At 46.0% G+C, this 24,462-nt stretch overlaps 1 protein-coding gene across 1 annotated transcript in view; it reads right to left on the bottom strand.

The window, feature by feature from the left end:
• Positions 1-11,880: 11,880 nt before the first annotated feature.
• The window catches only part of PPIC (peptidylprolyl isomerase C), a 13,292-nt gene continuing 710 nt past the window's right edge, over positions 11,881-24,462 (bottom strand). Inside the window, exons 2-5 of the mRNA XM_006748464.3 lie at positions 18,661-18,774; positions 18,107-18,200; positions 15,563-15,747; positions 11,881-12,522 (exon numbers count right to left, since the gene is read on the bottom strand). Of these exons, the coding sequence (XP_006748527.1) occupies positions 12,394-12,522; positions 15,563-15,747; positions 18,107-18,200; positions 18,661-18,774 (522 nt within the window). The 3' untranslated portion in view covers positions 11,881-12,393. The remainder of the gene's footprint in view (positions 12,523-15,562; positions 15,748-18,106; positions 18,201-18,660; positions 18,775-24,462) is intronic.

Raw genomic sequence — 24,462 nt, 5'->3', positions numbered from 1 at the left:
TTGCTGGTGAGAATGGAAAATGGTGCAGCCTCTGGGCAGAATGATCTGGCAGTTCTTCAAAAGATTAAAATTACCATGTGATCTAGCAGCTCCCCCTTCTGGGTGTATACCCAAAAGGAGCCAAGTCAAGGGGCTTGAATAGATTATTTGTACACCCCAGTTCTTGGCAGTCAGTATTCATGAACACCAACAGGTGGAAGCAACCCAAGTGTCCATCAGTGGATGAAAGGATAAACAAATGTGGTCTGTGCATGCGAGGGGGATATTATTCAGTGCTAAAAAAGGAAGAAGTTCTGACGCATGCTACAGCATGGATGAACCTCAAAGACAGGCTAAGTGAAAGGACAACTCCGGTGTGATTCTACTTCTGTGAGGTACCTAAATAGTCCAGCTCCTAGAAACAGAAAGTAGAATGGTGGTTGTCAGTGGCTGGGGGAGGGGGGGATGAGGAATTAATGTGCGCTGGGTTTCAGCTAGGGAAGACGAGAAGGTTCTGGAGATAGGGGATGGTGATGCACAATAGTGTGACTGTACTTTATGCCACTGAACTATATACTTTAAAATGGTTAATGTCGTGTCATGCATGTTTACCAAAAAGTTTTTCAAGTTTTATTTTTTAAAAGATTTTCAGTGAGTATGGATGTAATAATGCTAACCAATTAATGATACTTGCCAGGGAGCAGGAGGGATTTGGGCACACATACTTGGTGCAATGCTCCTATCCCCGGACAGCCTCTCAAACAACAGTTCTCCCTTGGGGATACGTACGCATCACAGTCACCTGGGTCTCTGAATCACTGAATCTGGGCTGGATGGGGCCTCTCTCTGGGTACTTAGAAAAACTGCCGAGTTGATGCCGATACAAACATATGTTAGGAACCACTATTGGAGGGATGTGAGGATGTAAGATGCTTTACTAACTACCCTTCTTTCGTGGCTCTTCACTTTTATACCTTCTGCAGGACCCGCTATGAAGAGAACATCGATTCAACTCCTAGGCTATTGCGGGTGGCCACAGGGAGGTACTTGTCTTAGTCAATTGTGATGTATAAGAGACATAACACAGACCGGTGGCTTATGAGCAACCAAATTTATTTCTCACGGTTCTGGAGGCTGGGCAGTCCAAGAGAGTCCTGGCACATTTGGTATCTGGTACGGGGTTCTCTTTACTGTGTCCTCACGTGGTGGAAAAGGGGCGAGGAATCTCTCTGGAGACTCTTAGAAAGGCACCCATCCCTTATTATCACCTAAAGGTCCTACCTCCAAACACCACCACGTTGAGGATTAGGTTCCAGCGTATGAATTTGGGGGTAGGGGGTGGGACACTGACTTTGAGACAGTAGCAGGACTCTGCAGAAGCAGCGAAGGTGACAGACCCCTGTGAGTCGTGGTCTCATTGATACCCTTTCGGAATATGTATTCAGTTACTCATCCACTCCTTCAGTGACATGCATTTGAGTTCCCTCACCGGATTAAGGCACTGGTTAGGCATCTAAAGAATAGAGACATAATCGTTGTCTTCTTTTGGAATTTTTGGCCATTTACTAGAGAGTATCTTTCCTTTTAATTGAATTGGTTATAAAGTTTAGGGAATAAGGCTGTCTCCTACAGTCTCTATATACACAACTTTGAAGCTGTCCTTTTCATCAGGGCTTTGTTGTGGTTTTCATCCTTGATAATTACAGATTTTGAATTCAGCAGTGGAAACCCAGGGAAGAAACAGACACTAACTCAAAACTGATATTTCTGCACCATTTATGTTTTCTGCCCCCTGCACAGACATAGTGAAAGTCTGGGCTCTGGTGAGGGTGAAGAGGCACTTATTTTTGTGCGAGGGGGAGGAGGGTACGTTAAAATGGTAAACCTCTGGAGTCCATGTAATTATCTAGAGAAGAACTTGGTTTTATATCCTAGGAGTAGACCTGTAAGTCTGACCTCTAAAATGTGACACATTTTCTGTCTTCACAACTCTCCCATCATCAGTCAGAGAGACCTCAACAGTGTCTCCAGCTTTGATATTCTATTTATTTGGATACTTCTGTGTACTGAGCTCCTACTGAGTGCTGCATATTGTTGGATAGGGTTTTTTCAGACCTCATCCCATTATAACTTTACAAACTTTTTATGAGCTTTTACTGAAGAAGAAAGTGAAGATGGGCAGGATTGGTAAGTAGCAAATATGACTGAGTGCTAATTTGGGTGCCGAGAGGTACGAGGCTAAATTCTGTCCCTAGATTGTCCCACTGAAGCCTCACGACGTCTTTATGAGATATGTATTCTTACCATTCCGCTTAACAGAGAAAAATGAAGGCTACAAAGACAGAATAGCTTGACCAAGGCTACCAGGTAATAAAGAAATCAGAATTTGAAACTTTTATCCCCCAAATTTAGGCTAATGCACTCCCCCAGCAGCTTCCCATTACAACCGTTTGTATTTATGGGCTTATTTGAATCACTCCACACATGAGTACTCAAGTGGGAAAGAGCTAGGCGTGTAACAGTTGCTGATCTTTCTACACGACTTTGCAAGTTACCGGCCGCTTCCCCGTCCCACATGATTAAACCAAGCTCTGCGCGCCCAGCTGCAGCCGCCTCCCGCGTCTCTCTGCGTCCCCTTCCACTGCAGTCTGTTCTGCACACCACAGCCAGAGATGTCTTCTTATTGTGTCCCTCAGATCATGTCACTTGCTCACAATCTTCCAGGAGCTTCCATTCCCACATGAAGCTGAAACTCCTGCCACCCTCTCCAAGTTCCTTTGCTCTCCTCCTGCGGGTATTCATCCAGCTAGTGACACTGGCGTTTCAGTCCCCAGGACTTGCCAACCCTGGTCCCTCCTTGGGACTTGCTGGTCTCTGCCTGGAAGACCCATTCTCCCCTGAGAAGATGCTCATTCTCACCTGTTAGGTATCAGCTTCAACATCCCCTCCACAAAGAGCCCCTCTTTGGTCACGCCACTCTGCACCATGATTTTTAAACATTTTTAGTATTGAAGTAGAGTTGATATATATTAGCTACCGGTGTACAACATGACTGAACAATTCTGTACATTACCCAGTGCTCTCCATGATAAGTGCAGTCACCATCTGCCACCATCCAACGTTATGACAATGTTGTGGACGATATTCCCTGTGCTGTACTTTTCATCTCTGACTTATGTATTTTATAACTGGAAGTTTGTATCTCTGAATCCCCATCACCTATTTAACCCATCTCCCCACCCCCCTCCTGTCTGGCAAATGCCAGTTTGTATCTGTGAGTCTGCTTGTGTGTTTGTTCATTTGTTTTTTGGTTGCACGTATAAGTGAAATCATACGGTGTTTGCCTTTCTCGGACTTCTTGTGTATCAGAGCAAACTGTTACTTCATAGTAGTTTTCACCATCTGTAATTATCCTGTTTGTTTATTTGTTTACTCTCCCCCTCCTCCAAAGAACGTGAACTCCATGAGAGCAGGGGCATCTCCTGACTTGTTTATACTCTTCCTCCAATGCAGGGCCAGGAGTAGATCTCAGGAGACGCTGTTGAAGGAGCAGATGCCCAGTGCCTGTGTTCCCAGCACCGAGCTCAAGGCTGGCTCCATGCTTCACAGCAGAAACTTCATAAATGCATGTGGGGTCCGTGACCTGAATGAGGATTTGCTAACATCTTCCCAAATTCCCGTAATGTTTCATTACATCCTGATCTGAAAACAATGATTTCCTACAGTTGCTCACTAATTTGACTGGATTGGGTAAGTACACATTTGGATGATTTCTTCAACTATCCTTCTTAAAAAATGATGAAGCTAATTCAGTGATTAGAAGCCATGGTTGGCTGACGCCCTAGGGCAGTGGTTTTCAAAGTTTGACCTGGGACCAGCAGCATCAGCAGCATCCAAGAACTTGTTAGGAATGTAATTTCTCAGGTCCTACCCCCGATGTCCAGACTCCGATGCTCTGAGTGTGGGGCCTGGAGATCTGATAAGCCCTTTAGGTGGTTCTCGTGCACAAAGAAGTTTGAGAACCACACTAGAACATTTCAAATTATTTTCATGTTGCATATTTTTTAAATGTTTAAACTTTTTTTAAAACTCTTTTCTAATTAAAAAAAATAACCTCAATACTTGTAGGGGGAGCACATCCAGAGTCAGGCATTGTCAGGACGGCTACAATAGAAGGCTGATGATACCTTTAGGACAACTGTCCAACCCATCAGCATCTCAACAAAACTAATAAGATATTTTAAATGTAGTTAAAGATAAGAGCTATCACACTTCGCAATTATCTTCTTTCACATGAACTTTTGTATCTGGTTATCATGGTAATTTTTCTTCACAGAAGACAACAAAAATGTTTTTCTAGATCCTTGGTATCTTTCTAAATTTGAATCTGAATTTGAATGTGACTTCATGGAACTTACAGAATAATGTGATATTGGACGGATAAAAATCCCTGAAATTTGTCATTATGAAGTGTGTTAAGTGCTATAAGGAAAAATGAATACTTATGTTGCAAGGAAGATACCTAATTTAGATCGGGGCGGGGCAGGAACCTTCTCTGAGGAAGTGGCATTGAACTTGAGACCTAAAAAGTGCTGGAGGAATTCATAGTGCAAAGAATGGGGGAGGGGAGTGTGTTGCAGAGACATCAGCAGGTTCTAAAGCCCTGAATCAGGAGAGAACTGTGTCAAGTCTCCACAGAAAGTCAGTGAGTGTGGAGGAGAGTGAGGGGCTGACGCCAAATCCCACAGGGCTCCCCTCGAGAGGTGGCATTCAAGACTTTGACTCATAGCCTACGTGCAATGGGAAGCCATTGATGGGTTTTACACAGAAGAAATACGATTTATTTTATTTTCTTGTATTCAGCTTTATTGAGGTATAACTGACAAATTATTTTTTACGTTCTTTATTTTTTTATTAGTCATGAGACATTTTAAAAATTTTTTCAAGTTTTTTTTAATATTTAGGTCATTTCTCTAAACCCCATGTGGGACTTGAACTCATGACCCAGAGATCAAGAGTTGCACTCTCCTCTGACTGAGCCATCCAGGTGCCCCAGGCATGAGACATTTTAAAGCATGAATTTTAAAGAATCCTTCAGACAGCTTGCAAATATCAATGAACAATAAACCATTTAGGGTAATTCACATGATATATCACACTTGAGCCCATTTATTTTTAAAAGATCACTCTAGCTGCTGATGGAGAATGGACTGGTCAGGTGCAGGATCTGAAGCAGAGAGACTGCTTGTTAGGAGACCCCTTGAATAATCTAGGTGAAGAAGATAAGATGTGGATATTTAAGATGTATGGCACAGCTTACCAATGACCTTAGTGATGGATGTAGAAAGTAAAAGGAAGGGAGAAAGAAGTCAAGGATGGGTTTTGGGCTTGCACAGTGGTTGAAGGGTGGTGCCGTTCACTGACTGGGGCCGGGAGTGGGAGGTTGGGACTTGCTATAGACTAAATGTTTGTGTCACCTCCCCCAAATTCATATGTTGAAACCTACTCCCCAGTGTGATGGTATTTGGAGGTGGACCTTTAGGAGGTGGTTAGGTGTGTGAGAGCAGGGAATTCCCTTGCCCCATCCACCATGCAAGGATACCACAAAAAGATGTCAGTCCATGAACCAGGAAGAAGACCCTCACCAGTCACCAAATCGGCCACCAGACTCCAAAATGCTGTTTACAAACCACTCAGTCTACAGTACTTTGTTGTAGCAGCCTGAATGAAAACAGGACCCCTGTCCCCAGGGAGTTCCAGGTTTTTTGGATAAATCCTTTCCTTCTTGGTCTCTCCTCCAGTGCATGCACGGTGACCCCTCCTTCGTGAGTTATGCCTGCAGCAGCATGAAAGCAAAACTAGATGCATCACTGACCCACCCGCAGAGGGAAACTCCCCTGGATTTTTCCCATTGTGGTAACAGATTGGTGCTGAATTCTTTCCCACTTTTTGCACAAGGGTTGGGAAGATGCTCTGTAGCCAGGAACAGAGCAGAGCACGGAGAGCAAACCTGTAAGGTTGATCACAAAGTGCATGATATTGATACCCGCCTGAGTTTCCAGGTGGTACGTGGTGTGATCGTACACACTTTTCTCATTGACCGCCCCCAGCCCCTGCACCAGGCAGGCCACATGAATCCCCCAACAGATGAGGATTCAAACGTGAGGCTTTCTAGGGTGGACAACCTGACTTGCATAGTATTTACGACTGGAGAAAGCAGTTTCTCATCACCTCTCAGGCTGAATCCAAACTGCTCGGCTCAGGGTTGGGCCTCCACCATCAGAAGCCAGCAGCCGGCCATGCTCGCAACCAAGGAATGACATGGAAGCCAGATACCACCCACCACAGACACTGCCACTTAAATCTTACCACCACCTGGATCTTTCCTTTGACTGTTGGACACCCACCACATTTTTTACCAATCTACTTCTACCAGACCGTTCAAACCTCAACTCCGAAGTTACATATTTTTTAAAGGCAACAGTCTTTGAAGAAGAACAGAAACAGCTGAAAGATGAATGCCAAAGTTGAACAATCTTTTAATCGGGGGGATAGTGGCATGTTGGGTTCTCTCTGTATCCTCCAAATCCTGACTCTTGAGTCTTCTGTTGGAACTAGTGATGGGATGCAAATTCCAAGTATGGGGCGCCTGGGTGGCTCAGTTGGTTAAGAGACTGCCTTCGGCTCAGGTCATGATCCTGGAGTCCCGGGATCGAGTCCCGCATCGGGCTACCTGCTCAGCAGGGAGTCTGCTTCTCCCTCTCCCGCTCCCCCCTCTTGTGCTCTTTCTCTCTCTCACTCTCTCTCTCAAATAAATAAATAAAATCTTTAAAAAAAAAAAAATGAAAAAAAACTCCAAGTATGGATTTTGTGATGCATTTAGTGTTGACTTGAATATTTGTCAGGTGGACCTTTTTTCCCTCTCTCTTCCAGACAGGACTCCTGTGACTCGTCACTGTTGTTCTGTGTTAGTGCCAGGTGCTTTTCCATCACTCAAGAACATCAGTAAAGCCGGGGCGCCTGGGTGGCTCAGTTGGTTAAGCGACTGCCTTCGGCTCAGGTCATGATCCTGGAGTCCCAGGATCGAGTCCCGCATCAGGCTTCCTGCTCAGCAGGGAGTCTGCTTCTCCCTCTGACCCTCCTCCCTCTCATATGCTCTCTCTCTCTCTCTCATTCTCACTCTCTCAAATAAATAAATAAAATCTTTAAAAAAAAAAAAAAAAAGAACATCAGTAAAGCCAGCAAACCTCCAAGCAGGTGAGGTTATATCACATGAAAATTTAACGCTTGGCCGAAATCTGAAGTCCACAAGATGAATAACAGACTTAAGTAAAAGCCGTTATGTACTTAACAGCACAAAAATTTTCCATTACAAATACTGTTTTTACTCTTTCTTAATTAAAAAAAAAAAAATGCCTTAAGGGGACTTTGAATTTCCAAGCCTTCCAGATCAAAGATTTCTTCAGCTGTCTGAATTATAGGAATGTTGAAAAACAAAAACAAATCCTTTTCCTGCTATAAAATCCTTGCCATGTTTTTGTCTTTATGTAACTCAAAACGGCTGAACTTTTCAAAAAAGGAGTTTGGTGAGTTCTGCTCAAAACCCAAAATCTCATCAGAAACGAAGTAGTTAATAATTTTGAAAGTGTCCTTCTAATCAGTCTGTCCAAGTAATAAAGTTTACTAAAATTTATCCGATTTGAAGATCCCCAAAATTGCTAAATAGCACTTGGAATACAACAACTTAGAGCTCAGGATACCAAAATATTTTAAACTGTTTATTAAAGTGATTCAGGACCAAATTTTATAATTAGGGCACGGTGATGGTGGTGGCCAGTATAATTTTCCTCTGATTCTGCACACACCCTTGGCTCTATGTGTCCTTTTTTTTTTTTTTTTAAGATTTTATTTATTTATTTGAGAGAGAGAGAATGAGGGACAGAGAGCACGAGAGGGAAGAGGGTCAGAGGGAGAAGCAGACCCCCCGCTGAGCAGGGAGCCCGATGTGGGACTCGATCCCGGGACTCCAGGATCACGACCTGAGCCGAAGGCAGTCGCTTAACCGACTGAGCCACCCAGGCACCCTATATGTGTCCTTTTGACAGCACAGTTGCCAAAAGGGCAAACTGTTGATTTCAAAAGCTTTTGTAGAAAGCATAGGCTTTTTGTAAAGTAGTAGTGGATAGTTGTGAGTTTGCTGCTGCTTTTGGTCTATGAGTTTTTGGCAAACTCACTTTTAGCTCACTTGATAATTATTTATTGAGTGCTGGGTAGAGCTGCTAACAGGCAGCCATTGTGGTTCCTCCATGTAGGAGAGACAAACAGCTCTGAGCAGGAGGTGCGTCCTTAGCTCATTGGCCATCTGGTATGGTAGACAGCCTAGCAGTTTATTCCCTGTGCGCTAAGTGCTCTCAGAGTTTCAGCCCTTTGAAAATGAACCCCTTTTTGCTTCGTCACTAGTGAGGTATCATTATGCTCATATTAATTTAAAAAAAACACTACATGGCAAAAGTACGTGTCCCAGTGATCCCAGGGAGCTCACGTTCCTGCCCTCTGACACAGAGACTTACGGCACTTTTTTGTGTCTAATGTATATTTGTTTCTAATTTCCTCCCATGTTACCTTAAAAACATTTTTTAGATACATTTTTTTTCCTAATTGTTAGAAAGAAATGCACCTTAGAGGAAAACCAGAAGACCAAAACAAGCAAATAAATAAATAAATAAATAAACTTAAGAGTTTAAAAATCCCACCATTTGCATTTGCTCCATGACAATTTATATTTTGTTGCAGTTGCCTTGTGAGAATGTATTTACACACCTGAGATTATGCTGTGCATGGAATTCCTACTTTTTTTCTTGAAAAGGGCCATTTTCTCATGTTGCTCTAAGTTTTCTATCATTCATCTTAATGAATGCATGCTATTTTATTATGGGATATATGACATAACCATTTTGGGGACATTCAAGTGGCTTCAGTATTTTGCTAGCATAAATAATTCTGCAATTCACATCTTTTTTTTTTTTTTAAAGATTTTATTTATTTATTTGACAGAGAGAGACACAGTGAGAGAGGGAACACAAGCAGGGGGAGTGGGAGAAGGAGAAGCAGGCTTACCACGGAGCAGGGAGCCCGATGCGGGGCTCGATCCCAGGACCCTGGGATCAGGACCTGAGCCGAAGGCAGACGCTTAACAACTGAGCCACCCAGGCGCCCCCCCCCCCTTTTTTTTTTTTAAGTAAACTCTACCCCCAACATGGGGCTCAAACTCAAGAGTCACATGGTTTACCAACAGAGCCAGCCAGGTGTCCCTGCAATTCACATTTTTATACATAAAACTTTTCAGTATTGCTCCGTTAGACAAAGACTTTAAGTTCCAAGTCACAAACATTCAATTTGCCCTGGCTTAAGCGATAAAAAGGAAATGTATTAGCTTGCAGAGCTAAAGAGTTTGGGGTAGAGATGTGCTTCAGGCATGGCTGGACTCAGGGGCTCATTGGTGTCTTCAGGAACACATCTTTGTTTCCTGGATCAGCTTCCCTTTGTGAGGGTTTCATTCTCAGGTTTGCTCCTTTACAGCCTCTGAGAAACAAGATAGCAACTATTTCCCAATATTTCCATTGGAAGTCTCACAACTGAGACTCACTACCATGACTCGGGTCAGATGCCTTTCCCTGAGCCAGTCACCCGGCCCAGGACATCCTTTAGGACATCTCTGCTCCCTCTTCCATCTCACTCCCCCACCACCCTTGCTTTGCATACCTGGACCCTGATCTTTCTTGAAACCACCAGCCTGACCATGGCCCAGGGCCATGGCCTCACACACCCTTCCCTCCATGTCTCTGTGGCTTGCTGACCCCTCACTTCCTTCAGCCTACACTCAGGACTTCCCAGAGGACTCTCTGTCCTTTCTCCATGCTGTTTCTCTTCAGAGACGTATTACTACCTGATGTCCTGTTACATATTCATGTGGTGTATGTTTGAATCATTTGTCTCCTTTCATGGGAACCACAATGGCTGCCTGTTAGCAGCTCTACCCAGCACTCAATAAATAATTATCAAGTGAGCTAAAAATGAGTTTGCCGGGTCACGTATGTACCCATCCGTAGGGTCGGCCTCCCCTACTAATAGGAAGTACTTGAGGGAATACTCTGATTCCCCAAAGAAAATGGGTGGCCATCCCCAGGCCACGGGGACTGGATGCTGGACTGGCCAGTGATGCCCATGACAATTTGATGTCACGTTCCGGAGCAACGTCCCAGGAATAGGACTTCAAAGGATGTGAATGTTTTGAGTTTCTGGATGTGTATGCTAGCTCCCCTATAAACATCCTCCTTGTGGCAGACGAAATCATCTTTCTTAAGTGCATACCAACTCAGGTCCTGCCCCAGCTGAACACCAATAGCTCCCCATTGTACTGTGCATCAGGGAAGAACTCGACCCTGGCACCCAGGCCCAGAACAGTCCAGTCTCAGCCTGGGTCCTCTGACCTCTCAGGCTCCAGCAGGCCCTGGAACCCGCTCCTTCTCACCTCAGGGCCCTCATTACTTCAGCCTCCCTCTCTGCCGGGAAGGCCTGCCATGCTGCCGGACTGCTCCCTACTCTTTCTGCCCCTCAGGAGGCCTTCCCAGACCCCTCACCCAGCGCTCCCCTCCCAGCCGCCCTCCCAGCCACCCCAGCACAATTGGGCATGTCTTCTACACACCATCGGCATGCTTTTTTTTTGTCACCTTATTTATTCTGTCTCTGCCTCTAGAATGTAGGTTCCCTGAGGTCCTTTTCTCATTGTCATCTGCGATATTCCAAAACTCAAAACTGGTACCCGGCATATCAAAGGTCTTTAGTAAATTTTTGTTAGAAAATAAATTGCTCACCAAGAGGGTTGTAGTGATTACCTGAGAATGCTCATTTCATCTCATCTCCTGTTTAAACAGTTTTCTTAGACTACAGCTCAAGAGGAGTGCCTGGGTGGCTCAGTCGTTAAGCGTCTGCCTTCGGCTCAGGTCATGATCCCAGGGTCCTGGGATCGAGCCCCGCGTCGGGCTCCCCACTCAGCGGGGAACCTGCTTCTCCCTCTCCCACTCCCCCTGCTTGTGTTCCCTCTCTAGCTGTCAAATAAATAAATAAAATCTTAAAAAAAAAAAGAATACAGCTCAAGAGATGGAATTTTTTTTTAAAGATTTGAGAGAGTGAGAGAGAGAGAGAGAGCGCTCACGAGTGGGGGAAGGGGCAGAGGGAGAGAAGCCAACTCTCCGCTGAGCAGGGAGCCCAACTCTGACTCGGTCCCAGGACCCTAGGATCATGACCTGAGCCAAAGGCAGACATTTAACTGACTGAGCTACCCAGACATCCCATGGAGATGGAATTTTTAAAAAAAGGTAGTTGTCAAAATTTATTTACTTCTTATATCTTCTTTTTTTATTGACGAGATGGAATTAGATGGAATTCTTGGAGTCCTCACTCCACGGGTCCTAGAGGAGAAGCAACGGGGCTGTTTTCAAAGAGATATCACTCCCATTTGAACAGAGATCAGGTGCTCTGTTCCAGCCAGGAATGTTACAAGGCCCCAGCAGGGTTCCACTTTCCCATTTGGTTTAAGTACAGTGCGAATCTTCATGCTCCTTGTGTAAGTGAAAAAAAAAAAAAAAAAAAAAGCCTTTTTGTTACAACTCAACTCAAGGGATCTTGTTACAGTGAGTAAAAATTAGTAAATTAATCTGCTCAGGTATTTGAGATGGGTTAGGCATCATTTCTGTGCATTCCTATCCCAAATTATCCAGTTGCGTTAGCATTCTGATTGACAGAACCCTCTCCATTCTGTTCATTGTTAACATCAGAGTACATATATTTTTGTCATGAATTTTTTAAAGAACTTTAAAAAAAAAAGACTTGCAAAAAGAGTTGACCGATATAAAAAGCATTTAATATAGAGAACACAAAAGCACCTTTTATCAGGTAAAAGTCCCTATGACATATATCAGATTACAGATTACACTCATCAAATCTCCCTTTACCTGCAAAGAATTTGTTTGAATACAAAATAACAAACTTTACGTCCCCAGTCTTCTTCAGACAAATCTTCAGCGTCACTCAACTTGGGCATCACAGTTAATTCAGCAAAATAATGATTGTGTTCTTCAAAAGAAAACAGACAATACAAAGTTTTCTAGTTTAAAAATAGCACCACTGGAGGAAGGGCATAGGTCTTTTAAGTGCCAAGTCCCTAAACAAGTGATTTACCACAATTCATGCAAACTAAACACGGAGTGTTGATGTCCTGAACTTTCCTGTGATCGGGGGTGAAACACAGAAGTGAGGAAACAAAGCAAAACAGTAACTTTGGAGAATTAAAAGACACACACGCACACACACACATCCCTGCCAGAGTGTGTTTCTCGTTTTCCGCCCGTTGTATTACCAGTCAGCGACCTCAACCACAAAGGGGGTCTTCACGTCTATCTTGCCGCTGTTGATGATGGAGCAGGCGGTGAGCGGACGGTCATGGCCATCAGTCGCCTGGAGTTCTATGGAGTGGACCACGGTCTGGTGAGAGAAAAGCAGACCCCTGGTTCACTTCTCACCAGTAACTGTGCGGATCACAGGTGAAATCAATGCCTAGTCTGAAAGCCCAAGTAGGAAACCAGGTTTGTTGTTGTTGTTGTTTTTGTTGTTGTTGTTTTTGGTATGATACAAAAGTCATGCAAGCCAACTACGGAAAACTTAAAATATTCAGGAAATGTATATATAACAGAATAGTGCTTACCCACCACCTTGCTACTGAAAGAACATATTTGTATATTTCCTCACTTCTTTTAATTAGCATTTTATATTCTAAAAATAATATTTTCATAAACACATAGCTCTAATAAAATGTATTTCTACCCACTTCATACCCCAATGTAAGAGTTAACATGGAATATGAGTCAGCTTCAGTGATACCCTGTAAACGGTGTAGGCATAAGAAACTGGGTCAGAAAGTAGATTTAGAAGTGGAGCTAGTTCTGGGTTTGCCCGTTTTAAAGCTGACCCAAGCCCTTAAGCTACAGGTGGAGTGAGAGACCCCACCCCCACAGTGGTGTGAAGGCTCTTTCTCTACCCTGGACGGCTGCACATCCCAGGTACCACCTTGAGCTTCACACTGAAGGAGGGAGGACTGGTCCAGGACTAGGAATGTTGGCTTCTGACCGGTTTCCCAAATGGGGCTGAGACAAAAATAGCAACAAGCTGTCTCTTTGCCTCGGACATGGTGCCACCTGACCCAATCACTGGCCAGTTTAGGTGAACTTAAAAGACCAGCGTGCTTCTAATAATAATCATATATATTGCTAAACATTGTGTCTGTGCACACATGTACACACGTATGCCTAAAGCAGTGGCTCCCCACCTGATTTTTAAACGTGCAACGTTTTAAAAAATGCTCATTTCGAGTTAAAATGGAAATCTCTATGTATATTTTCCAACAGTTTTTAAAAATGCTTATTGGTGGGCCCATCTCTGGACGTCCTGATTCTGTACATCTAGGCGAGTTCAAGAAAAGTGTAGCATTAACAAAGCAACCCAGGTGACGTCTGTGTTGGAATTCAGGAGAGTCTGAAAATTCCTTGAAACGGTGTAAAACACACACACATACACACAGTTTTTTTCCTCCTGGAGAGAAAGTCTATAGTTTGCATTAATTTCTCAAAGAAGTCTAGGACTCATAAAATGTTAAGGACTGTTCCTCTAGGCCCAGGCAGCGGGTCTTCCAGGACACAGCCCAGCGGGGGGAAGGAAGTTGGTACAGTCAGGTAGAGCAAGAAGACAGAAGATCTAGAGAGTGAGAGGAAAAACCATGACCCGAAGAAGAAACCACAACACCTGCACTCTTCATTTCTCCTACAGGTTAGCACGGTGTATTCAAAAACACTCGTCGCATGAATGTTTGAACCTGGTTACAGTTAAACTTTTTAAAACCCGGTTCGGTCCACTGGTCAAAACCGCTAACTGATGGAACACAGGCACATGCGTGTTTAGCTCACTTCACGGGCATCGTTCCGTCAGAGACTTGAGGAGTGCTGGCATTCATTACTGGGAGAACAGATGCCTCGAAGGACAGTTACGGCTCGTGAGAATATAGGCCTGTCCTTTACTGTGATAGGATGGAAAGTGATCTATGAAGTGACACGTGTCTGCCCTCGCTCCCTCTCCTCTCACTTGCCAACAAGAATCCTGTCTTTGGCGGCTCAGGCTGAACACTTCCTTGCCTTGTGAGGGAGTTCTGACTGGGTCAGCTCGGTTCCTGGCTTTTTGATGGGTAGAATCAGGATGGGGGTAGAAGCTGTGGAAGAACTGTTGCAAGCGAGCTTGGTTCACTTGCATTTGGATGGAAGAGACAGAATGGCTCACATGAAAATAAAACAAAATGGGGACACTTGGGTGGTTCAGTCGGTTAAGCGTCTGCCTTCGGCTCAGGTCATGATCCCAGAGTCCTGGGATCGAGCCCTGCGTCGGGCTCCCTGCTCAGTGGGGAGTCTGCTTCTCCCTCTCCCTCTCTCTCCTATCATGCTCGCTCTCTCTGGTTCTCTCTCTCTCCCTCAAATAAATAAATAAAACCATTAAAAAAAAAAAGAAAATGAAACCAAATCAAATATGGAAGGGGGGCTGGTCAGGAATGGTCCATGGTTGGGTTGGGCAGACCTTACACCTGCTAGTTCAGGAGCTGGGAGAGCTTCTGTGGGCAGCTGCTAGGGAGGAGAAATGCTGGGAGCAGAGGAAAATAAGGATTTTAAGAAGTGTTTCTCTGGATTATGAATTGGACCCCTGAGATATTCTTTGAGACATACCTGCAGGAATTTGAATTCCTTCCAGTAACTGTGTTTGCTCTCCTGACTGTGTCTTTGGAGGGGACTTGTTTCGGTATGCAACCATGTGGTGCTCGAGGGATTTTTTTAGTATTTTATTTTCAATTGTGGTAAGAAACCTAAATGTACCACCTTATCTATTTCTAAGTGTACAGTGCCGTAGTCTTAAGTATATTCCCATTATTGTGCAACTCATCTGCAGAACTTTTTTTCTCTTGCAGAACTGCAGCTCTGTACCCACTGAACACCAACTCCCCGTTTCTTCCTTCCCACCAGCACCTGGCAACCTCCATCCTACTTCATTTTACAGGTATTTGACCACTCTAGATACCCTTTAAAAGTGGAATCATATGGTCTTTTGTGACTGACTTATTTTACTCAACATATTCAAGGTTCATCCGTGTTGTAGCATGTGACAGGATTTCCTTCCTTTGTAAGGAATAATAATCTACTGTATGCACATATGGGGCCCGGGTTTTATTTGGTGACGTTAAAAAAAAAGTTTCCATTTATACCAAGTAGTGAGACAGATTAAGCCCTCAATTTTTCCGTGGCAAGTCTCCATCTTCTGCCCTGGTGCTCCTCACAATTAAAATACCACACACAGTTCACCTTTGAAGAGGCAAGTCAGCATAGGATGATGGACCTCTACCAAGCACATTTTAAGATTAAAATAAATCACGGAAGGTACTGTCGCTATAAATATAAAGCTTTGAATGAGGCATAATAACATATCACATTACCATTCCATCAATGACTTTTCCAAATACCACGTGTTTGCCATCCAACCAGGTGGGCTTGGTCAAGGTGATGAAGAACTGAGAACCGTTGGTATCAGGCCCAGCGTTGGCCATGCTGACCCACCCAATGCCATAATGCTTCAGTCTGAAGTTCTCATCTGGAAATGTCTCACCATAAATACTTACACCTGGGTGAGACAAAATTAAAAAAAAAAAAAAAGGAGAATCACCAGAAGTTATATGAAAGTAAATTCTTCAAAGGGAACCATAAGGTTTTAATAGATTTGGTTAAGAGAACCCTGTAGGACATGGGGATGGGGAAAAGATGGTCAAGCCTAAGGAGAAATAAAAGAAGTGATAAATTCACTCCTTTGGGAAGCAGGGCACCAGAGACTCAGACAGAAACTCAGATAAACACACAAAAAGCCTTAAAGATGGCACCATCCTCTGGCCTCAAAGCAGGACCCCAACCAAACAAGTCAACGATTTCACTCTGAAATCAGAAGCGCGTTAAGCCACGCGGAAAGCGGGATGAGCCATCTGACTGGGGCCATGTCTGTCCCGAGCTTCACGTCACTCCCGCCTCAGCACCCAACCCTGGTGCGATCAGCACTTAATAAACACCCTGAGCTAATTCTCACACCCCTGCAGAACAGTCTTCTCAGTCCCACTGTAAATGAGGAAACCGAGGTTTCAGAGCGTGAAAACTGCGCCGCAGAACCTGGCAGTCCCATGGCTTTGGGACCCTACAGCTGCGGCTCTTGCCTGCGTCCCCGCCGGAGCCAGGGTGGCCAGCCGGGCCGTCGTGGGCCCGACACCTTCCAGGCTCACCAGGCTGCAGAAGGGCCCAGCACCGGGAGCGCCGAGCGAGCCGACCTGGAGCAGAAGAGCCGGACGCGGCCATGGGGACTGGAGTTCGAGCCCAGCAGCAAGGAGAGCAGCACCCGCTTCTGCCCTAAGAGAACAGTACAGACCATGAGAAGCGTCTGCTCTGTCCTCCAACACCTGGAATGCGTGTCATGCCCGCCTCCTCCCTTTCTGCTTGGCTCTTCACCCTTCGGTTGCCAACCTCGAAATCCTGGCTCAGCTGGATGGACCAGAAGTGGCTACCAAAGGCAGGCAATTTAGAGCGGACTGGTCAGTGACAGACGACGTGTCCTGGAAGGAAAGCTCTGCTCACAGAAAGGTCTAGGCTGAACGTAAGTGACCCAAAAGGTCCTTCCTCCAAAACTCAAGAGAATTGTAATGCAAGACCCGTGTGCACACACTTACATTGGTGCGTGGCTCACGCACACACACACACACACACACGCACACGGCAGGGAAGGCAAAGGGAGAGAGACACGTCAGAAACGAGGACACAGGAAAGCTCAGTCACTGTTCCTGCTGGGCCCCAGGGTGGGAGCGTGGGACGCCAGGGTCCAGGGCATTGCTCCTGGGAGCTGCACACTCCTGCAGGGCACCCAGCTCTGCAGCAGCGGGGGGAGGGAGGGCTGCTCTCCCGGGCATCCTCTCCCACCCCACGGACCCAAGTAACCTGACCGGGTTTCTCTGCTCCATTCTCTATCCCCATCCCCTGCAGCGTTTTTGCAAGGACTAAAAGTAATTCTCCTGAAGGCCCTGGCAAATCCAAGGGTTTAATGGCAGCCTTTTTGTTGTAAGTAAATCATTGCGATAAACATAAAATTAGCTGTCGTGCTTGAAAATGGGCCCAAGGGTTTCTTTAAAAAGTTAGCAATTTCATACCCATCAGAATGAGTACTTGCCAAATTAAAAATCTTAAACTTGAAGTAAATTTAAATCCTAATGTAGTTAGCTATAGCGTGTGTGTTCAGGAAAAGGACTCACTACAGTTCTGAGGGAAAACAGCCCAGAGAGCTTGGGTATGTGCAGTCCCCCGTGAGGAACAATCAGCTCAGGGATATGTGATGGTCCATAAATTTAACTATTTGTGCTTTACAGAACTCTAACTTGGCTTATAAAAATGTATATTATAATTTTGACAACTCACTGATTACTTTTATTATTATTGTTGAAAAAGCGGACAACAATATGAAAGAATTTGGAAAAAAGGGGGTAAATCCACCTGCAATCCTGCCACCTCAACTCCGGTCTCTCCCTTCGGGCATGCTTCCCCCAGCCCTCCTCCACCACATCCGTGTCGGGAGCCGGCTCTCCCGCAGTGTGTGCACACGTTCGTATTTGACCTTTCCTTTCCGTGCCGGGCATCTTTCTCTACTGCTGCCTACTGGGAGTCTAGCATGTTAATAAATGCAGAGCCGTCTCCTGGATGAATATATCTCCACTATGGAAAGATAATGAACCAGAGCAATATTGTTTCAAGTGAGGAGGCCTCACTCATTCGTACCTGTAATTACATCTTGGGAGATGAGGCCCCCCAAACCCTGTCCTTCTGAAGAATTAGTTTGTGGTCATGAGGAATTTGTTTCCTATGTCTGGGAATTCAACTCGGGGGGTGAATGCACGGACTTGATCTTGGGTTTCAGTTCGGGAAGCGAAAAGGAGAAATACAAAAGACATGGTTACCACCGGTGCCGTCCCCACTCGTGAAGTCTCCTCCTTGAATCATGAAATCTTTGATGACGCGATGAAATTTGCTTCCTTTATAGCCGTATCCTTTCTAAAGAGATTATGTCAATTGAATATACGAGTAGATACAACCCACACTGCAAGATGAACCCCAGTGTTTACCTGGATGTGACTAAATGAGAAAACGACACAAACTACCTACAGAATTAGGTCCCTGCAACGATTTTCTGGTAGAAATGTAATCATTGACGGACCCAAAATAAAGAAATAAATCAACTGTGGAAGTAGGGTATTAATGTGAATAAGTGAAAAGAGAGCAACCTGCATTCTCACGTGCTGATTGCTTCCCCTCAATTTCTAGAACCCCGAGGACACTGAGCACCCAAAGAGTAAGATTTGGTAGGAAAATAAAGTAAAATATGTAAGATGTCTCAGGTTCATCAGACCTGCTCAATCAACACTCATTTTCCCGGAAGACATCTTTATGCTGGGCTTCAAAGAAGGAAGACCCCCTCCCATGCACATTTAAGGGATCCAAAACTGAGACATACCTCCCCTGTTGCGAGCGCGACAAAATTTTCCACAGTCTTGGGCACAACCTTTCCAAAGAGGCCAATCACAATTCTGCCAACATCTTTGTCTCCAATCCTCACATCGAAGAAGACCTGCGTGTGGGTGAACAGCAGAGCAGAGGGTTACAATGGGGAAAAGCCACGAGTAGGAGTGAAACGAAAGGTACAACCTGAGAATGCATCCAGATGCAAGAGCCCTTCCCCCGCCAGCAGGTGACAAAGGAGCTCTACAACCATCTTGTGGCTGCATTCCACCTGTAAAAATGTTCATTCCGCCAACATTTAGTGAGCACCCCCTATGGGCCAGGCACCACACGGAGGCGCTGGGTTTGAAATTTGACTCAGCACGGTCCCTAGTCAGCCAGTGATGTCTCTGAGAACTCCACACCCAGGGCGGCACTGTGGCGAACTCCCCCTTCCCAGCTTTGTGCTCTTCTGAAAGGTGATGCTCTTGATCTTGGCAGGAGAGAACAACAGGTAAGGGGAGAAGATTTATTTTTTTGTAACTTCGACCCGTGCCCAATTCCCAGGGAGTGCTCAGTAGACACCTGCTGTCAAGGGAACTGCAAGACATCAAAACGCACAGCAAGTCCTCCGAAAGGCCTGCCACTCACTTCGGACTCCGTAAGGCTCCAGGTCCCCAGCCTCGTCCAGAGCCCCGACAGAGCCATCTGCCCTGCCCACTCCGACGCCCAGCTCAGTCCTCATGCCCCCAAAGTCCCGCGGGGACACTGTGGTCTCTCTGAGGCACAACACGTTAGAATAGATGAAAGAAAGCACGTACCCAGAAGTGAGTGTGAGTCATGTTGTGTGCCGATGAACCCTACAGGTTCCCTGAAATGAGTTTTAAAAAACTGTTTCATCCGAAATGAAATGATACACGTTTTGCTTCACAAATCACTGTGTTAGGATGATGCAGACGGAATGCTTGAAAAGGCTACGGAGTCGAAGGGCATTCCATTAGCGGGTTTAGATGATATGAACCAATTTACTGTTTGAACGGGTAAAAAAAAAAAAAAGACATTCGAGAGATGGCTTTAAAAAATATAAGAAGGGTTGTCAAAGAAAAAAGATGTCTTACAGGTTAGAAAAATCATGAAGTAAAGACTGTCAAGCTTTAGCGCAAGACAAGAGCTTCTGCCAATACATCAGCCTGTCTGTCATGGGTTGATGTGATATTTAGTGCTCCGTGTGGCATTTTTGAATGTTCACATGGCCACAGCAGCCGGAACTGTATTATTATTTATACGGCAGAACTTTATAGACTGTATCAAAGACCGTGCCCTGGAGATGAGGCGGTGCACTTGAGGGTGACAGTTTGGCATGGCCCGGGGACAGGATGCCACAAGCTGGGTCACGCAGGGCTGGTGTCAAAGAGAAGCAGCTTCTCCAAAGGGATTTCCAAGCCCAGGAGTAAATTCAGGAACAGGGAATGATGAAGCAGCCCCGGGAGAAGAATCAGGGAACATCACCTTAAAGGAATGCCATACAAGACACTAGAAACGCCTGCCAGACTTTTTAACCTACAGAAGAGAAAATAAGGCCTGTGGATGTTTGGACAGCAAGAAGCATAGAACGCGGGAGAGCAGCGGGAGAAGGCGAAGAAAAAGGGCCTGTCACCCAGCAAAACTCTTCAATAAAAATCTGCCATTCTGATGCGCAGCCTCGCACACATACTAATACGATTTTCCCCCCTGCAAACTTCAGGGTCCTTCCGCTTTGTGACTGACAGCATGAAAATACAGCAGAGTTTTCCTGACTCTGGTGGAAATGAGAAAGTCACATCTTCCTGGGTCACAGGAACGCTGTATCCCCAGGCTGGAGGGACGCTAAGGGCTGAGGGAAGGCATCCTGGAGAAGGGAGGGGAGCGGCCTCCGGGGACAAGAATGGGCATGAGCCGCACCGGGCAGGGTTCTTTCTGGAGCCAAAGCACCAGGGCAGGAAATGGGCTCTTTGTGCAGGGGACCCAAGGTGGCTGCCAGGCAAACCCTCTCCCACTGCCCTCTATCACCCTGAGAATATCTCTGACTGCTTGCGTGCCCTTGGGGCCAGGCCCTCTTCTGGACACGGGGTGAGGCTGCAAAGCCCCTAGCCGCAGGGAGGTTACAGTCCCACAGAAAACACATATGTAAGTAGCTATAATATAATGGAAAATCTGGTTTTATAACAAGATAAGTACAGATGAAATGTCATGGGTAGAGGTGATGATTATCTGTGGGGATCAGGGTAGGCTTCCTGGCAGAGGTGGTAACTGGATTCCACACTGCACTTCAGGAGTAAGCTCAGTCATTTCTTTTTTCCCCTGAGGGCTGCCTTTGAAAGTCATTTGAAAATGATGGGCCACTGGAGGTAGAGAGAAGAGGGAAGAGGAAGCAGTCACTCACACAGCTTGATCCTAACCCCTGTAGGGTTAATCCTGCTTCCTTCCATTTCCAGAGCAGCTAGGGCAGACGCCAAGTACAAGAGCCAACTGTTCTCACACCCCCGCTGCACCGCTAACTGGCTAGGGGACCTTGGGCAACTTAATTGAACTCTGAGCTCCTGTTCCTCATCTGTTCAACAGATGACCCTTCTTTTCAGGGCTGCAATTTCACGGGAGCATTAATAAGGTAACATAAATAACACTAACAATTGACCTCTTAAATCATGGCTAAGCACTTTACCTGCTTTATCACATCTAATATGCAAAAAAAAAAAAAACCCTGTAGGTAGATATTATCTGTGTCTCCACTTAAGGAGAAGGAAATGGAGCTTCACACATTAAATCACCTGCCCCGGGGCACCAGGCTGTGTAGCCAACTCCATGCTCTAGAAAGTGCCAGCAAGTTGGGCCATGCATGAATGCAGCTGGAAAGATGGCAGCATTATTCTTTCTAGTCTACGTGCCTGACCTTGCCCAGAACCCCTGGCATCTGCTGAGAAGTGCAGGGTGGCAAATGCCTATTCGGGGGATGTTGAGACCAGTGAGCCAGAGTGTGGACCCGAGGCTCCAGGGCTGGGCTGCGCAGGCCGCTGAGCTGGTGGCCACTGAAGGCCCTGGGGGGACAGTGCCTCATGCCTCTCTTATTCCAGATTCCAATTTTAAATGCAATCGGAGGAAAAAGAAAGGACTGCTGGGGAAAACATTAGAGCAATGGCCAATTTATCAACTTCTCTGAACTCAGAGAAATAATTCGATTTTTTTAAAAAATTGTATTTATTTATTTGACAGGGAGCTAGAGAGAGCAAGCACACAAGCCCGGGGGGGGGCAGGCTCCCCACTGAGCCGAAGGTAGATGCTTAACCGGCTGAGCCACCCGAGTGCCCCTCAGAGAAATAATTTTTAATGTCTCTATTTTCCCATATATTGACTTGTTTTAAAGAGTCCATTGAGAAAGTCATTCGACAGGGTCAAATCTGTAGAAGACTCGCCTACACCACTAGCTTTTAGAACTTCACGATAAATTTGGTAGGAAGGGAATGGAGATCTATTACTGACAGTTGAGTGCAGGAAAACTTGCTCAGTGACAGCACCCCAGCCCATGGGCAGAGATGCTCCAACTTCCCCTCCTGTAGCCACCAGCTTCCTCCCTTCTCCGCGCCCCCGTAGACATTTCCAGCTCCGGGCGACACACAGATCGTGACTGACCTGATCGGGGTGGGTCTCTGCACTGGGTAGGTTTAAAAGCATCCCTGGGGAAGTCTGTTCCCAAATACCGCAGGTGATACACTCACAGCAGGAACTGATTCATGTTTATCTGAAAGTCACACCTCACTGGGAATCTTGTATTTTATCTGGCAATTCTACTTCCTTCCCCCCACCCCCATCTAAACCATCAGCAAGTCCTGTTAGTTACGCTGCAGAACATCTTTTTCACGTCCCTCCGCCTTGCTCCCCATTTCCACGGCCACCACCCAAATCCATGCCATCGCCATCTGGACTCTGACACGGAGCCTGAATGACCTCCCACTTCACTCTCCGCCGAGCGACCACAGTCATTGTTGAAAAGCATGTATGAGATGATGCCAGTCCCATGCTTAAAACCCGGGAGCTCTAACTGCACTTAGACTAAGAATTCAAATTAGAAGATTAACTGCCGCAAGACCTGCTCCTAACTGTGGCCTCCAAGGCCCCGCACGATTTTGCGGCTGCTGACCCTTCCAGCCTTATCTCAAGACAGGCCACTCACCCCTGGGCTGGAGCCTGTCCCCTCTCTCTGTCCTCTGAACACTGATGGCTTTCCTGGCCAGAGCCCTTGCGCATGCAGCTCCCTTCACCTCCCAAGTGATGGCCAGGCTGGTTTTTCTTATCCTCCAGGTATTTTTAAATGTCACAGGGGCTAGAGACGGACTTACAATAGTCCCCGCCCCCTTATCCACGGTTTCCATTTTCTTTTTTTTTTTTAAAGATTTTATTTATTTATTTGAGAGAGAGAGAATGAGAGACAGCACGAGAGGGAAGAGGGCAGAGGGAGAAGCAGACCCCCTGCCAAGCAGGGAGCCCGATGCGGGACTTGATCCCGGGACTCCAGGATCATGACCTGAGCCGAAGGCAGTCGCTTAACCAACTGAGCCACCCAGGCACCCTCACGGTTTCCATTTTCCCAAGGTTCAGTTATTCACCTTAACCGTGGGCCCAAAGCAGATGGTTCTCCTTGTGAGCTGCGGTCAGAAGATGAGGAGCCTAACACCTGGGTCACCTCACTTCATCTCATCAGGTAGATACTTCATCACCTCCCGCATCGCAAGAGGAAAGGTGAGTGCAGTAAGATATTTTGAGAAAGACGACATTCACGTAACTTCTTACAATATAGTGTTATAATTCTATTTTATTATCAGTTATGATTGTTAATCTCTTACTGTGCCTAATTTATAAATTAAACTTTCTCATTGGTATGTACGTATAGGAAAAAACATAGTATATGGGTTCAGTGCTCTCCTGGTTTCGGAATCCACTGGGGGTCTTGGAACTTAGCCCCTGCAGACAGGAGAGGTTTACTATATGTTCTTCATCATTTTATGAATGTTGTGCTTACAGTTATATCCCGAGAGACCCAAATTGTACGTGCAGACTGAAAGACTCCGTCTCCCCCACCCTCTCAGCTCTATGGCCTTGGACAAGCCATTTCTCAAAACTAGATATGCCCCAAATACCAAGGGGCTGGGCAGAGGAGGTGCTCAAAACAGTGGGGCTAAGTTTCTCTCTCTCACACACACACTACCTGCAGCCTGGTAAAGCCTTGCTGTTCATTCTCAGGCTACATCAGATGTTGGGGTGACCTCCCTCTCCGCACGGCCCTCATTGTCCGGACCCCCCCCCACCCCCCACCCCAGCTGGGGTCTGTGGTAGAGGACTTAAACACTCTACTACTGGTTCAGTAGTATCATTCCCACTGGCAAACACCGGACTTACTATTAAAACAACTTGCAGCTGCCCCTCCTTCCAGATTCCAAGACACTGCTGCCAGTGGGTTTTTCTAGAAGTGGTTATCAAGGGCACCAAATTCCCTCCCTTCCTTCCTCCCTCGCTCTGTCTCTCCCCACACCCTCCACACCCTCCCATTATCTTCTAACCTGGGTAAATATGCTGGAAAACAGCACCGACGGTGGAGAGAGGCGGTCCCAGGCAGATTCCCCCGCCCCCCATCAGTCTCCCCCGCCCCCCATCAGTCTCCCCCGCCCCCCATCAGTCTCCCCCGCCCCCCATCAGTCTCCCCCGCCCCCCATCAGTCTCCCCCGCCCATCCCCTATAGAGATTCAGAGGCTGTGCGTGCTAGCACCTTCCCAAGCTCAGGGTCCAA

Source organism: Leptonychotes weddellii, chromosome 7 (assembly GCF_054177405.1).
Source record: "Leptonychotes weddellii isolate Sample4059 chromosome 7, ASM5417740v2, whole genome shotgun sequence".
Classification (NCBI taxonomy): domain Eukaryota; kingdom Metazoa; phylum Chordata; class Mammalia; order Carnivora; family Phocidae; genus Leptonychotes; species Leptonychotes weddellii.
The sequence above is the reverse complement of the archived record's forward strand: the minus strand, read 5'-3'. Positions and strand labels throughout refer to the sequence as shown.